Genomic DNA, 15177 nt, shown 5'->3' with positions numbered 1-15177 from the left:
GCAGAAAGCTAATATCTATATATGCTACGGTACACCCTACCTAGGTAGGTAGGGTGTATCGTGTATGTACGACAACCCTGCATCACACATACTTGCAGCTTCTCAGAGTCGATCGTAAGTAGTCTAAAAATATTGAGGTAGATCGCCAGCAGTTCAAGTTTGAGCACCCCTGCTTCAAAAGGATTATTATAAAGCAGTAAACTGCTTTTGAGACTTTCGATTTCTTCAAATCTTGTATTGAATTCATCATTAACTTGTTGAATTTATGAACTGCAGCATGAAAACTCAATATTTTCCTCACCATTGAATTCTTCTGCTAGTTGCAGATAGCTAGGGAAGTATGTCAGGCTGTTCTTTTCCAAAGCATGTTTAAACACGCTCAGCTTATTCCAAAATCCGTTTATTTTTCCGATTAAATCTGAAACCGTCTGGTTTTTTCCTTGAAGACTCAAGTTTAAACTGTTAAGATGATTAGTCAGATCCGTTAAAAAAGCTAACTGTCTTAAGAATTCTGGATCCTTAAGCTTTCTTTCCAGTTCAGTTGTGGCCGATGAAACGTATTCATTGAGGAATGCAGGGATTTCTTTCTTATGGCAAAAAATCATTCCATACACTTTCCTGCACTCAGCCACCTTATATGGTTGTACATTAGCAAGTCTCCATACTCAGCCTCTGTTTCCACTAAAAACTGCCTAAGTTGCCTGTGTAGAAGGGATCGATTTCAACATCTAATCTTATTTATAATCTTACTCACGGTTTGGAAAACTTGATTTTGCTTGACTGATTTTCCACATGAAGCTCCCTGATGTATAATACAATGGATTGCAGGACAAGTAACACCATTCTCTCGAAGCAGATTCACTAATCCAGTTTTTTTACCAGTCATTGATGGGGCTGAATATATATCGAAACCTTCAATTCTATCAACTGCTTTCTTCACAGCCTCATAGATGTCTTTTCCTTTAATTGTCCCATAAAGAGGGCAGATATCAAATAACTCCTCTTTACTGGTAAAATCGTCAAAAGTAGTACGCACAAATATTAGGAGCTAACTAACATCTGATTGATCAGTGTGCTTTCATCCAGACAAAGTGAGATATATGAACTTTTTTTTAACTAGGCTAAGCATAGACTTTTCTACTTGCTCATCCATAGCAACTATCCTTCTTTGTATGGTTTGATGTGAAAGTGGCACTGATTGAAATTTCTCCGCCATTTTAGAATTTTCAAAAGTTTTGGCCATTTCAACGGCACACTTTTTAATTAAATTGCCATCAGTAAAAGGTTTTTTGCCGTTGCTAGCTCAAGCGACACGGCATAAGATGCATGCAAAGAATGCGTTTTAGAGTGTGATATTTTACTAAACATACCAGTTTGCTGTTTAAGCTTTTTCTTTAAATCTGCAACTAGCGCGCGCCGACGTTCATTTGTATACGTAGCACACTTCTTTTCATGAGTTCTTGTGTAATGTCTTCTCACATTGTATTCTTTCGGAAATAACGTTCTTGCAAACTAAACACTGCAACTTTCCATTATGGTTAGCAATCAAGTAATCACTCTTCCAACTTTCTTTGTAACTCCTATTCTCGCAGTCAACTTTACGTTTTACTGATTTTCCACTCATTATTTTATTGTATTGGAAGGAATCAAAACAAAGAATGAATTCAATAACAGTTAATTGTTCACTCGCGACTTAACAGACTACAGCACAGTGACGCGATGGCGGCTAGCGGCGGACGGTCTCAGTAGGCATCGGGGCAATGGTGGGAGGTGTTGCCTGCGTGAACTGTGATGCGCAGTGTTGAGTGCAGGTCTCGTAGTGGTGGAGGAAGGATGTTACACGTCCACGATGCAGCACGTGGGCAGCGCTTGTGATATAAAAAGAGGTTTGAGAGAGCGTAATATTTAATTCTTTTTTCACAATGCATATAATCCTCTCCGTAAAACATTTCGCGGGCCACAACGAATGGCCGGTTGCGGCCCGCGGGCCGCCAGTTGAACAACGCTGATATACAACAAATAAAAAGTGGCGTGGGAGGGGCAAGCACCACACGCTGAATAAGTCGTTAGATCAGGTTTAGTACAGGGACGGCAACGTATTTTCGTATTGCCGTAAAATTGTTTACATTTTTTGTATTTTTGTCTGTTTGTTTAATATGTCTGACACGGAGAAAGATGATGAAGTTGTTTAGCTAAACTACGCCTGAAAAGAGAACTAAAATGTGTTCCATATTTTGTCCAAACTTCACGTTTACATTGTATATTTTTCTAATAAAAATTTTCCATAAATATTTATGATTTATATTATTAATTTGCTTTATGAAACCGTAAATTATTTTTTTGGTGCGGAGTGCGGTCCTGTTACCTGCTCGACTTTGACGTTTTTAACCCTGATCACGTACACTATGCGTGAATATGTTTAAATTGATTGTATATATGAAAATATATTTTTTTCGAAGATAAAATATTCAAACTTAAAGAGATATTGCACGTTCTTATTCCGTTTTTGTTCAAAATTAGTTTTGTGTCAGGAGATTAAATTTAATTCTGTTCAATTAATTTTGCTGGAGATGTTGACTTCAACAAGCTTTTGTTTGCTTTTAAAAGAAGCTCTTGAATTTGGACAAAGATGATTATTTTATTTTACTGCATTAGATTTTTATCTATTGTGTTATTAATAAAACTTACCTTATGAAAAAAACAATAGGTTTTAGCTAAACTTAGAAATTACAGGATCGGCTTTGGAAAAATCAATCTATTTGTAAATTGATTCTAAGTTTAGCTAATACCAGTTGAATGCTTGATATTAAATCATGAGATAAATTAACAAATCGAATGTAAACACTAAAGCCAATTAAAATGTATGATAAATTTCACAAATCACTCTCTAATTTACTAAAAAAGAGGAGTTGACACATGACATTCTCCCTCTATATGTGGTAAAAGTTTCTCATGCCTCACCCAGTATTATAAATATCAGAAATATTATTATTTGTTATTGAAGGTATTCTGAAACATCTTTATTCATATTAAACGTGATATGATTTTCAAAATTATCCTAAATTCACGCGTTAAGTAATATTTTATGAGAATGTTTCCACAGGGAACCAAAGCCACTAAAAACCATACAAAGCCCCTTGTTTTGAGGTTAATGTTGCTTAATGTGTTGGTTTAGTAAAAATACCTCTAGAGATAATTATTTCCTATTTAGCCACGTATACGTTTTTAAAACAAAAAGTATATTTAAGAAGTTTTTACAGAAAAAACACACAAAATAAAACAGGATATATATCGGACATCGACGGACATTTTATTCACGTGTTCATTCGTGAGTTTATTTGACCGTTTTTTTTTCAGCCTCCGATCGCTCCGTGCAGACGCTACGCGGACAGAAGGAAGCGGGAATCCGCTATAAGCTCTCGCACTACACATTCCGCCATTGTTGACATTCAGGCGTCAGTCGGCGTTGTGTGACAGCTACCTAAACATGTCTGCCATTATTGATGTTCCCGCCAAGTGTGAATTGCGAAGTGTGTATGGGGAAAACTTCATGAGTGATGGTGTTGTGCATAAATGGTGCGAAAGCTTAAAATATGTTCATGATGAAGGGGACCAAAGACGCAAATCTGTCGTTTTAGATGACCTGGTTCAACGAATTGACAGAATGATTAAGGAAAACCGCAGATTCACCATTACTGCTTTGTCTATGGAATTTCCAGAAGTTTAAAGGTCTGTTTTGTACTCGTATAATTTGACTTCTCAATTATAATAATCATTTCTAAGGTCAGATATCTGGAAATATCCTTCTCGTTAGTATAGCAATGGCGCAGTTAGCTCAAAGTGCGAGCAAGTCTAATAAAGATGAGACTGAAAACGTCTCCAGGTGAGACATCCGCCGAGGTCTTGTTTCATAGTGATCCGAAGCTAAAGTGGCCTTGGCGCTTACATGCAATCAAGTCTTGTGAAGATACGGCTGGAACCTAACCTAATCTCCAGGTCAGAAATCTGCTAAGATTTAGTTCTTTAGTGAACCGAAACTGAAGTGGATAAGGTGCTTACATGCAAGCAAATCCAGTGAGAATGCGACTGCAAACGTCTCCAGGTGAGACATCTGCCAAGGTCTTGATCCATGGAAAGCCGAAGTGGACTTGGCGCTTACATACAAAGAAGTCTAGTGAATATGCGACTGAAAACATCTCCAGGTCAGAAATCTGCTTAAGTCTTGTTCCGTAATGATCGGCAACTTGAGTGAACTTGTTGCTTACAGGCAAGCAAGCTTTCGAACGATGGAGTTAGAGGGGTATTCAGTTTAGAGATCTGCAGAGGTGAAGTGTATCCTCTGGTACCGGAGTACGAGCTGGAAGCGAATGACTACAATGGATTGAAGATGGGATGAATGTATAGTTATTGGAGGAGGAAAGATTCTACGTTATTCTCTGTTGCCTATTTCTTCTAAGGAGAAGTTGAAAGTTGAAGAAAAACTTTCGAATTTTTAGTAGTTATAAATATTGATTTCAGGAATGAACACGTCGAGCCTCAGTATGTGGTTGAAACGTGAGTTGAATATAATAGTTTCGCATTGAATTATTCACCATAAAAGATATTTTTTACCTCATACCAATCTAACAATATGAACACGTTCCAGTGTCACAAACAAATCCATTATATAAATGTCAATTATATGTACATATAGTTAATACTGTCAGACCACTTTAAGAGCATACGTTTAAGAGAGTTTATTATTAAATCTGGAGAGCAAACACAAATATTTGATTACATTTCCCATTTTGATGAAGTGATGCGATTTATACGCGAAAATGTTTGTTTGAATACGTGGTAAGGCGAAACCATTGGAAGATTAAATTGAACAGAAATTCTACGTAGGATACAAGTATTTACAGAAATAAAGGGCCGTACTCATTCATAAAATGAAAATATATCTTTGAAAGTATATCGAGTTTCGTTTCTTTCTCATTTAGTTATCGCTTTCCGTTTTCTCCCATCTCTATTCTTTTAACTTTAACCAAGTTATCAAGAAGTTTTTTGTGTCAACCGATATCGTCGTGACGAACCCATTGTAATAGTCATATAATATAATAATTAGACGAAAAGCGCGCTTAAGTTAGTTAAGAAGTTGCTTAGAAGACGTGAACATTGACTGTTGTAAGATATTGTGTGAATCCCAAAGGCGTACGGTTTCCGGAAAAGATGTTATTTTGTTTTGAAGACTTGAAAGACGTTAAGACGACGGACCGCTTAAATCTCAGACTTGGCATGTGAATGAACCATTGTTTTATTTAGTTACGTTAAATAATACCCTAGACAACAAGAATAAATTATAATCAGGAAGTTCGGGGAGAGATTTGGTAAAGCACTAGTTGCGAAAGACTTTTTAGAGAACCAAACGTTTAAAAATTATGAACTGAAATAATTTCTTTATCACAAAACCGCAAACACACACACACACACACACACACACTACTTTAAAAATAGTATAGTAAAAAAAGCAGACGATAGTACAGTTAATTTTTAAACGTTAATCGCAAAAAAGGATATCTGGCATTTAGAAGCTGTTTTAAAATTGTAAAACAAAAAAATTCCAATCATTATTTTGAATATAAAAGTTGATAAATTGTTGCAATTGAACGTATTAGTTCATTTAAGAAAATCGACAAAAACAATAATATAAGAGGAGTCGGTCTTGTCAAACGTCAAAAACGATGTATAAAACGGTATACGTTGCACGTCAAAAAAATAGTCACGTAATACATAACACAGCGTAAACGACGCATTAAACGTCAGAAACGACACAAAAAACGTCGAAAATCACCCATCAAACGTCAAAAACGACGTGTTAAACGTCAAAAAACGTCAGAAACCACGCATTAAACGTAAAAAAAACACACAAAACGTCAAAAACCACGCTTTATAGGTTAAAAACGACAGACAAAACGTCAAAAACCACGCTTTATAAGTCAAAAACGACACACAAAACGTCAAAAACCACGCTTTATAGGTTAAAAACGACAGACAAAACGTCAAAAACCACGCTTTATAGGTCAAAAACGACACACAAAACGTCAAAAACCACGCTTTATAGGTTAAAAACGACAGACAAAACGTCAAAAACCACGCTTTATAGGTCAAAAACGACACACAAAACGTCAAAAATCACGCTTTATAGGTCACAAAACGACAGACAAAACGTCAAAAACCACGCTTTATAAGTCAAAAACGACACACAAAACGTCAAAAACCACGCTTTATAGGTTAAAAACGACAGACAAAACGTCAAAAACCACGCTTTATAGGTCAAAAACGACACACAAAACGTCAAAAACCACGCTTTATAGGTTAAAAACGACAGACAAAACGTCAAAAACCACGCTTTATAGGTCAAAAACGACACACAAAACGTCAAAAATCACGCTTTATAGGTCACAAAACGACAGACAAAACGTCAAAAAACCACGCATTAAGCATCAAAAAACGCCTAAAACGACGCATTAAATGTCAAAAAACGTCAAAAACAACACACAAAACGTAAAAAACCACGCTTTAACGGTCAAAAACGACAGACAAAACGCCAAAAACTGAACATTGAACGTCAAAAAACGCCTAAAACGACGCATTAAACGTCAAAAAACGTCAAAAACAACACACAAAACATCAAAAACCACGCATTAAAGGTCAAAAACGACAGACAAAACGCCAAAAACCACACATTGAACGTCAAAAAACGTCTAAAACGACGCGTTAAACGTCAAAAAACGTCAAAAACAACACACAAAACGTCAAAAACCACGCATTAAAGGTCAAAAACGAGAGACAAAACGCCAAAAACCAAACATTGAACGTAAAAAACGTCTAAAACGACGCGTTAAAAGTCAAAAACAACAGATAAAATGTCAAATGAAGGATGAAGAAATGAAATGACTTGAAGAAACCTGGAGATGAAGTAATCAAACTGTTGGGATTGGAGAGAAGGTTATGGAAGGCGACAGTAATCTTACAATTGGAAGAATCGTAGGTAATGCAAATTGATAATGAAGATGGATTTACTCAGCATATAGCGAGTGAAGCTTCTATTACGTAAGAAAAGAATAAATTAATCATAAAACCCCCAATACAATAGTGTCAAGATTGTCAAATCCCTATTGCCAACAAGACAATTACTAAGCATAAGGTTTGACAACCAAAGAGCTTCAACGGATAGTTCTTTTAGAACAGTATCGAATAAATCGAGTTTAAAGAGAAAACTATGGGAAAAAAGTTGGAGAAGATGAAGCGGAAGGAATCAACAGCAAATACAACGTATTGACAATATATGTAAATGTCAAAGATCGAAGTATATCGTTTGATGTATTATTAATAGTATTAAAAATAAAATAAAAATTTAACTGTTTGCAATATTAAATAATTATTAAGGTATCGATGAACACAAAATGAAATGAGATGAACCTGATTTCTTTGATAGTCGTGTTTTTATATCTGACACAATGATGAATTGAATAATTTAAAAAAAAATTACTAAAAAGTCACTACAAACTACGCAGACGCGGTATCATCCTATTAATGTTCTAATTTCACGATTACACCGCTTTAACTATGATAGTCATAACAGTCTCCCATGCTTATCAAGACGTTATATAGTCTTTCAAGTAAGAGTGCGCTTTGCCAGGGTGGCTGGAACGCCTGACATTAGTAGTGGGCCCTGCAATTGGAACCTCTGGTGATGGAGTCCGACTCAGGCCAGAACTTGGTCTCCCTCGTTGAGTACGGTCAGAATATGGATCATGAATAGGTTGAAAGTCATGGAGGTTTGGAGGAGAATGAGCAATCGAGGTAGGTTGCAAATCATCTTCTTCTGATTCAGGGGCAAAGTGAACCTTCTTCTTTGGAATTTCTGAACGGCGAAGCTGGTCAATGTGACGCTTCATCTCCGCTTGTTGATCGTCGAGATGAATGATGTAGTGAAGTCTTCCAAGCTTCTTGAGAAGGGTACCAAGTTTCCATTGATTCCAGTTGATGGCATAGTAGCTCGACAATACGCGATCTTCCACGTTTAATTGGCGGCTCTTGAGACCATGATCGACTTTTGGCTTGTGATTTATTGGACGAAGTACATCCAGTTGGCATCTGATGTTTCTTCCAAAGTAAAGCTCTGCTGGAGATTTTCCACAAGCCAATGGAGTGGACAAGATCTGGCGGACTTTTACATACATGGGGTCTGGATCGCCAGCCATGGTTTTTTTATCGATGTTTAAGAGTTTGAACATTACGTTCAGTCATACCGTTCGGGGTTGGATGACCCGGTGAAATGAGTTTTTGAAAAATCTCACTCTGGGAACAAAATCGCTAAAATTCTTCACTCACAAAGATTCACCAAAATTCTCTTTTCACTTCTTGTTCGACAACTGCATCATTATCATTGCTATATTTTTTCTGGTACTTCTTCAGGTGCTTCATAATGTCTTTCGAAGCATTATACAGAAGATTAACTCAAACAAGAATAATTTATGAATATTGACAGGAATATTGCCGGCATATGAAGATGCATTATCGATGTGCAGATTCTGCTATAGACCCACAGTTCATTTTTTTGTGATAATGAGAGACCACGTCGAGCTGAGTTGGCTTTAGAAGAAATAGAAAGATAAAGTTTTACCTAGATCGTTGCATCTGAAACCTATAGAGATCGATTCTAAAAAACCATTGACGATCAAAAATCATACAGAAACTTAGAGATCTTCTATACTTTGAGCAGAAATAGCATACAATTTATTGGACAACTAAATTGAAAGAGTGATAAGAAGATGTTCTGCTGATGGCCGCCGATCCTTATCCTAATGCTTTTTTTTGTAGGATTTTTCGTGTTCTAACTATATTTTTTTTCCGAAGGGGATACCCTCATGGATTTGCTGCCACCTAGATCGGGTAGAGTAGGACTCTTACTAAGGCAGATTAATCCGCCTTTTTTTTTTATTTTTCATGAAACTGTCTTAATCCTCTCTGTTGAAGCCACGGATAAACTTTTAAACTAAAATCTAAACCAGCGAAACGTTCATAATCTCTCTTCTTTGTGATATAATTAATTATAATTGATTGGAGAGTATATGCGTTATTTACATTGAACCAAATACGCCCAGTAACAAAATTAATTTCGCCTAATATTGCGGGATATTAAATTTCGAATGCCAATAAATGGTAATACAATCATTAGTACAGGTAAAATTGGATTAAACCCCCAAAATTAAATTCTGATTTTTTAGATCTCAGAGGTTTTCGGTTACTGAATAAGCCTCGAAATTTTGGAATACGAATTACTCGAAAACTAAAAAAAATTCGAAAAAAACTGTCGTAACAAAAAATGTAGAGCACGAAATTTTCTATAAAAAAGTCTTGAGTCACTATTTTTGAATAAATTTCCCTCAACGCTGAAGGCCGGAGTATCCGCTCGCGAATTTCCACCAGTGCGAATTCAAGCCAACTTCAAGGCGCACTTGGAAACTGCTCTTACTCTTGGAAAACTACTTCATTTTCAAAAAATTAAAATGCATCGTTATATTTCATCACTCGCCATACAAATAAGCAAATCCCACGAGAAATTTGTCGTTCGTGTTATTATCAATATTTTCATATATATATAACACACATTAACTACTTCTTGGTTTTAAAAAGAAAACGCGAACACTATCATCGTTTTTGGTTGATTATTATTTTAGTTTTGGCCACTTTTTTTCGAATTCTATCGTATTTTTTGAGTTATTGGCGATTCAAAATATTTTTGAGTGTATAAACTCGTTTTAAGGTAGAAATTTTGATATTAGGAACAAATACTTGGGATACTTTTTTGTAGAAAATGTTGTATTCTACATTTTTTGCATCAGCACTTTTTTCGAATTCCTCGTATTTTTTGAGTTATTGGCGATTCAACATATTTTTGAGTGTATAAACTCGTTTTAAGGTAGAAATTTTGATATTAGGAACAAATACTTGGGATACTTTTTTGTAGAAAATGTTGTATTCTACATCTTTTGCCTCAGCACTTTTTTCGAATTTCTCGTATTTTTTGAGTTATTGGCGATTCAAAATATTTTTGAGAGTATAAACTCGTTTTAAGGTAGAAATTTTGATATTAGGAACAAATACTTGGGACACTTTTTTGTAGAAATTGTTGTATTCTACATTTTTTGCATCAGCACTTTTTTCGAATTCCTCGTATTTTTTGAGTTATTCACGATTCAAAATATTTTTGAGTATATAAACTCGTTTTAAGGTAGAAATTTTGATACTAGGAACAAATACTTGGGATACTTTTTTGTAGAAAATGTTTTATTCTACATTTTTTGCCTCAGCACTTTTTTCGAATTCCTCGTATTTTTTGAGTTATTCACGATTCAAAATATTTTTGAGTGTATAAACTCGTTTTAAGGTAGAAATTTTGATATTAGGAACAAATACTTGGGATACTTTTTTGTAGAAAATGTTGTATTCTAAATCTTTTGCCTCAGCACTTTTTTCGAATTCCTCGTATTTTTTGAGTTATTCACGATTCAAAATATTTTTGAGTATATAAACTCGTTTTAAGGTAGAAATTTTGATACTAGGAACAAATACTTGGGATACTTTTTTGTAGAAAATGTTGTATTCTACATCTTTTGCCTCAGCACTTTTTTCAAATTCCTCGTATTTTTTGAGTTATTGGCGATTCAAAATATTTTTGAGTATAAACTCGTTTTAAGGTAGAAATTTTGATATTAGGAACAAATACTTAGGACACTTTTTTGTAGAAAATGTTGTATTCTACATTTTTTGCATCAGCACTTTTTTCAAATTCCTCGTATTTTTTGAGTTATTGGCGATTCAAAATATTTTTGAGTATAAACTCGTTTTAAGGTAGAAATTTTGATATTAGGAACAAATACTTGGGACACTTTTTTGTAGAAAATGTTGTATTCTACATTTTTTGCATCAGCACTTTTTTCGAATTCCTCGTATTTTTTGAGTTATTGGCGATTCAAAATATTTTTGAGTGTATAAACTCGTTTTAAGGTAGAAATTTTGATATTAGGAACAAATACTTGGGACACTTTTTTGTAGAAATTGTTGTATTCTACATTTTTTGCATCAGCACTTTTTTCGAATTCCTCGTATTTTTTGAGTTATTGGCGATTCCAAATATTTTTGAGTGTATAAACTCGTTTTAAGGTAGAAATTTTGATATTAGGAACAAATACTTGGGACACTTTTTTGTAGAAATTGTTGTATTCTACATTTTTTGCATCAGCACTTTTTTCGAATTCCTCGTATTTTTTGAGTTATTGGCGATTCAAAATATTTTTGAGTGTATAAACTCGTTTTAAGGTAGAAATTTTGAAATTTAATTTAAGGTTTTAGCTCAAAACCGCCTAATTTACCTTTATTACATAATAGCAGGAAAACTAGTTAATTTAATGAAAACTACAGGAATTTTCTTCTTAAACATCCTCAATTTACTTTCTTATTTTTTTTTGTTAGCACTATGGGTTCTAATTATTTTTATCACTGCTTTATACATGGTGTTCCAGGACTACCAGGATGTTAGGGAATTAGATAACATGAAAATAATTCTGTGACAAAAATTGTTCTCATACGGTCCTTTTTTTCTGAGTTATAGGCCTTTGAAGTTGCGATATCAGAACTTATATCTCAGTATAGTTTCTAAATTATACACTCGAACATCCTATTTTTTCTTAGGGAGCGACCTAAATACTCACAACTTGAACATAAAACTTTCGACAAAAAATTGACGTAATGAAGTCAAATTGAAGTTAAAAGGTTTAGAAAATGGAATTAGTGCTCTAAATTTTTGAGATATTTTTAGCAGGGTCTACTTTCAAGAGACCCTTCCGAAATATCTGAAATGGAAATTAACCACTCTCATTTTACGTTGTTGACTAAGACGCTATCAAGTTTGAAGATCTTTTTTTGTATGTCGATTCTGCAATAGAAATAAATCAGAAACAATCGGAAATTGGTGTGCAATAACTTAGAAGAAAATAAAAAGCCAAGAAAAGTTTCAGAAACATAGTTTCTAAATGCATAGAGGAATCAGAATTATCAATATTAATGTCCCGAGTGCATGTCAAATTGTCGATAATTTAATTTTCTCGAGTGCGCGAATGCGCACGAGAGGAAATTATGAGACAATTTGACATGCACGAGAGGGCATTTTGGCAGACTATTTCCTGAGAAAAATTTAATTTAAAATAAACAATAATTGTTCCTTTTCTTAAAATATAAAATTAAAACCAAATGATGTTTATTAATCCTAGACGAAAATTTGGCACTAGTGCAAATTATCGATAATTTGCACTAGTGCAGTATTATCGCTGAAATTTGATCGTTGCTAGGTAAATATAAAATATTACAGCTTTTTGGTTGGCTTAAATTTTTCGAAGGAAATAGTCTATATTATGTCCGGAATTAAAAAAAAATGGAATACTTAGATGATGGTATATATTTTAATAAACAATAAAACTACAAATGTCTTTAGAAAAACCAGAAATCACAAAATGATGATGGGATAAAATCTTATATGATTAAATCTCTATTCGCTAAAGTTCATTTTGTATTCTATCTAATTTGGCATCTTATTAATCACAACTCGATTTCAGGCATATTTTGTGGTTAATTGTACATTCCTAAAGATTATAGGTGCTATCAAATATTTGGAAGTGAATCGTTTAGTTCGAAAGCTTATAGGTATTATCAAAAGTAAAGATTCATAGCATCGGATCGTACATTTGGTCCTTCGAGCCGGATTCGTTTTATTTGCTTTATATTTTTTTGTATCATTTTATCCAGTTAACAAAAATGTTTTCAGATAGTTCTATCCATTTACTGACTTTTGATGGAAATTCAACAATGTACAAGATACTAAAATGTACATTATCAGCTCGTTACTTTTTGTATATCCCTCGTATTTACAACGATGCTAGGACTGATAAATGAGATGGGAAAGATCACTGGATATAGTTATTTTGTAAAAAGTTGTAAATCAGAAAATTAATTTCGTCTTTCTATTCAGTAAATATAAATCAGTTCAACGTTGAATGTATTTGAGAGAACTAATCAAAACCCGATTTCACGTATATTTTGGTGTTAATTGTACATTCCTATAGGTGTTATTAAAAGTAAAGATCCATAACACCGGATCGTACATTTGGTCCTTCGAACCAGATTCGTTTTATTTGCTTTATATTTTTTTGTATTTCATACAGTTAACAAAAATGTTTTCAGAGAGTTTTCTCCAACGTTGATTTACTGTCTTTTAACGGAAATTCAACAATGTACAAGATACTAAAATATACGTTATCAGCTAATTACTTTTTGTATATCCCTCGTATTTAAAACACTGATAAATAAGATGGGAAAGATCACTGGATATAGTTATTTTGTCAAAAGTTGTAAATCAGAAAATTAATTTCGTCTTTCTATTCAGTAAATATAAATCCGTTCAACGTAGAATTTATTTGACAGAATTTTATTTATCACGATGAAAAATAAAATTCAATTATCTTTTTTTATATATATATTTTTCTCATATTTCTATGTCCTAAGCTTTCCAGAACGGAACGCTTTTAAATTATATTCATTCTACCGAAAATGCGCTTTAACAAAGCAATGTATAGGATTGGCTTGTGGAGGATGGGACTGATGCTTGTAAAAGCCATTTAGGACGTGGCACGGCATCCTGTTTGCAAAACCGGATTTAGAAATTCGAGGTATGTACTAGAAAGCGTTTGTTGACATTTATAACATGAGGCTATTTAATTTATCTAAAACTAGCACGTAATCTGAATTAATTACTAAGAGAATATTGACTAGTAATCATAGTTCTTATTATTTCAATTTCATCTTAAGCTCTATTTATTATCGAAGTTCACCAAATGGCACTGAACATCTGTGGACTTAAAGTTGGAGAGAAAGAAGAAACTAGGCCCAAAATAATAAGCAATAAGCGTTTAATGTGAATAGATAGATAACTTGTGGAGAATTATTTCAACAAGTAACCTCTTTTAAATCAATCTTAGTTTTATTATAGAGCTTTTGTTTTGTTTTTTTTTTCACCTGTGTGAGCTCTATCAAACGATAACAAAAAACAGATAGTTAAAGCAAAAAAGATGAAATAGTAAACGTACCAAGCATAAAAAAACGTTTACGAATAGTTTAAAAAACAAAGTAAAAAGTTGATATTATACCAAACAGAAGACATAAGAGGAATTTGGGGACAAGTTAGGCTGTAGAAAAAACCAGAAACTCTTCTATAGAGTACTGAAAGGTCTTAGAAGTGACGAAAAGGTAAATAATCAAGAACCAGGAAGGGAAAGTACTAGTAAATGAAGTAGATATAATGGTGTGCTGGAGAGATTATTTTGAAGTATTGCTCGGCACAGAAAATGAAAGAAACGATGAAACGGAACAGCTGAGAAAGGAAGAAGATGGAAAAAATTAAGGAGATAAAACATCTAATGATTGGGAAGACACCGGAAGAAGTAAAATCACGGATGATGGACCATTGGAGATTTACTGGAAAATAAAAATTTCCTGTGACGATTGGGAAATTGATAGTTTTATTTTCAACGTGGTCACCACAGAATTATCTGTAAAGCTGAAGAGTTGCCCTTGGCTATCCAGGGTTAGTAAGCTATTTGAGTATAAGATAAATAATATTTTCTCTATTTTGGAACGTCACAAGTAACAAAACAATTTTTTAGCGCTATCATTCAAATAGGACTATACACACGGAGATGCTCTCCGTGGATATTCGCTTGAGAAATCCAAATTGTTTATCAGAAATCATATTGAATATTTTCAAAAAATCGGTTAGTCTATTAGCGGTATTTCAAAGTCTCGTTTTTCCACCCTTGTTATATATTTTAGAGACCATTGCCAACTTGAACTCATCAGGGAATCAGAATTTAACAATTTGACTTAGAATTCGTAATTTAGTCCAATGATCACACCTCCTGATCCACGAAAATTAGTTATGACGTCGATTTTATGGATTTAGGTAGTTCTCAGAGTGCTTTATCGATGCAGTGAAAGTTAACATCAAAATTTTGGCCGCTAAGCGATATATTTTTTTTTAAATTTTCAAAAATCGGAATTTTGCAAATATCTCGAAATCTA

General features: G+C 33.8%; 2 protein-coding genes across 2 annotated transcripts in view; both read right to left on the bottom strand.

Moving 5' to 3' along the window:
• LOC130450042 (uncharacterized) overlaps positions 1-15177 on the bottom strand; it is a 34419-nt gene that overhangs the window by 16214 nt on the left and 3028 nt on the right. The gene's annotated exons all lie outside the window — the stretch shown is intronic.
• Positions 7638-8246, bottom strand: LOC130441242 (uncharacterized). Its single transcript, XM_056774866.1, has one exon. It carries the CDS (start codon positions 8244-8246, stop codon positions 7638-7640), a length of 609 nt encoding a protein of 202 aa, XP_056630844.1.

The sequence above is a fragment of the Diorhabda sublineata genome, chromosome 1 (assembly GCF_026230105.1).
Source record: "Diorhabda sublineata isolate icDioSubl1.1 chromosome 1, icDioSubl1.1, whole genome shotgun sequence".
In the NCBI taxonomy this organism is placed as follows: Eukaryota; Metazoa; Arthropoda; class Insecta; order Coleoptera; family Chrysomelidae; genus Diorhabda; species Diorhabda sublineata.
The sequence above is the reverse complement of the archived record's forward strand: the minus strand, read 5'-3'. Positions and strand labels throughout refer to the sequence as shown.

Bases quoted from the DNA above. Each gene is read 5' to 3' on its own strand.
- LOC130441242 (XM_056774866.1), bottom strand. From the start codon at position 8,246: ATGGCTGGCGATCCAGACCCCATGTATGTAAAAGTCCGCCAGATCTTG.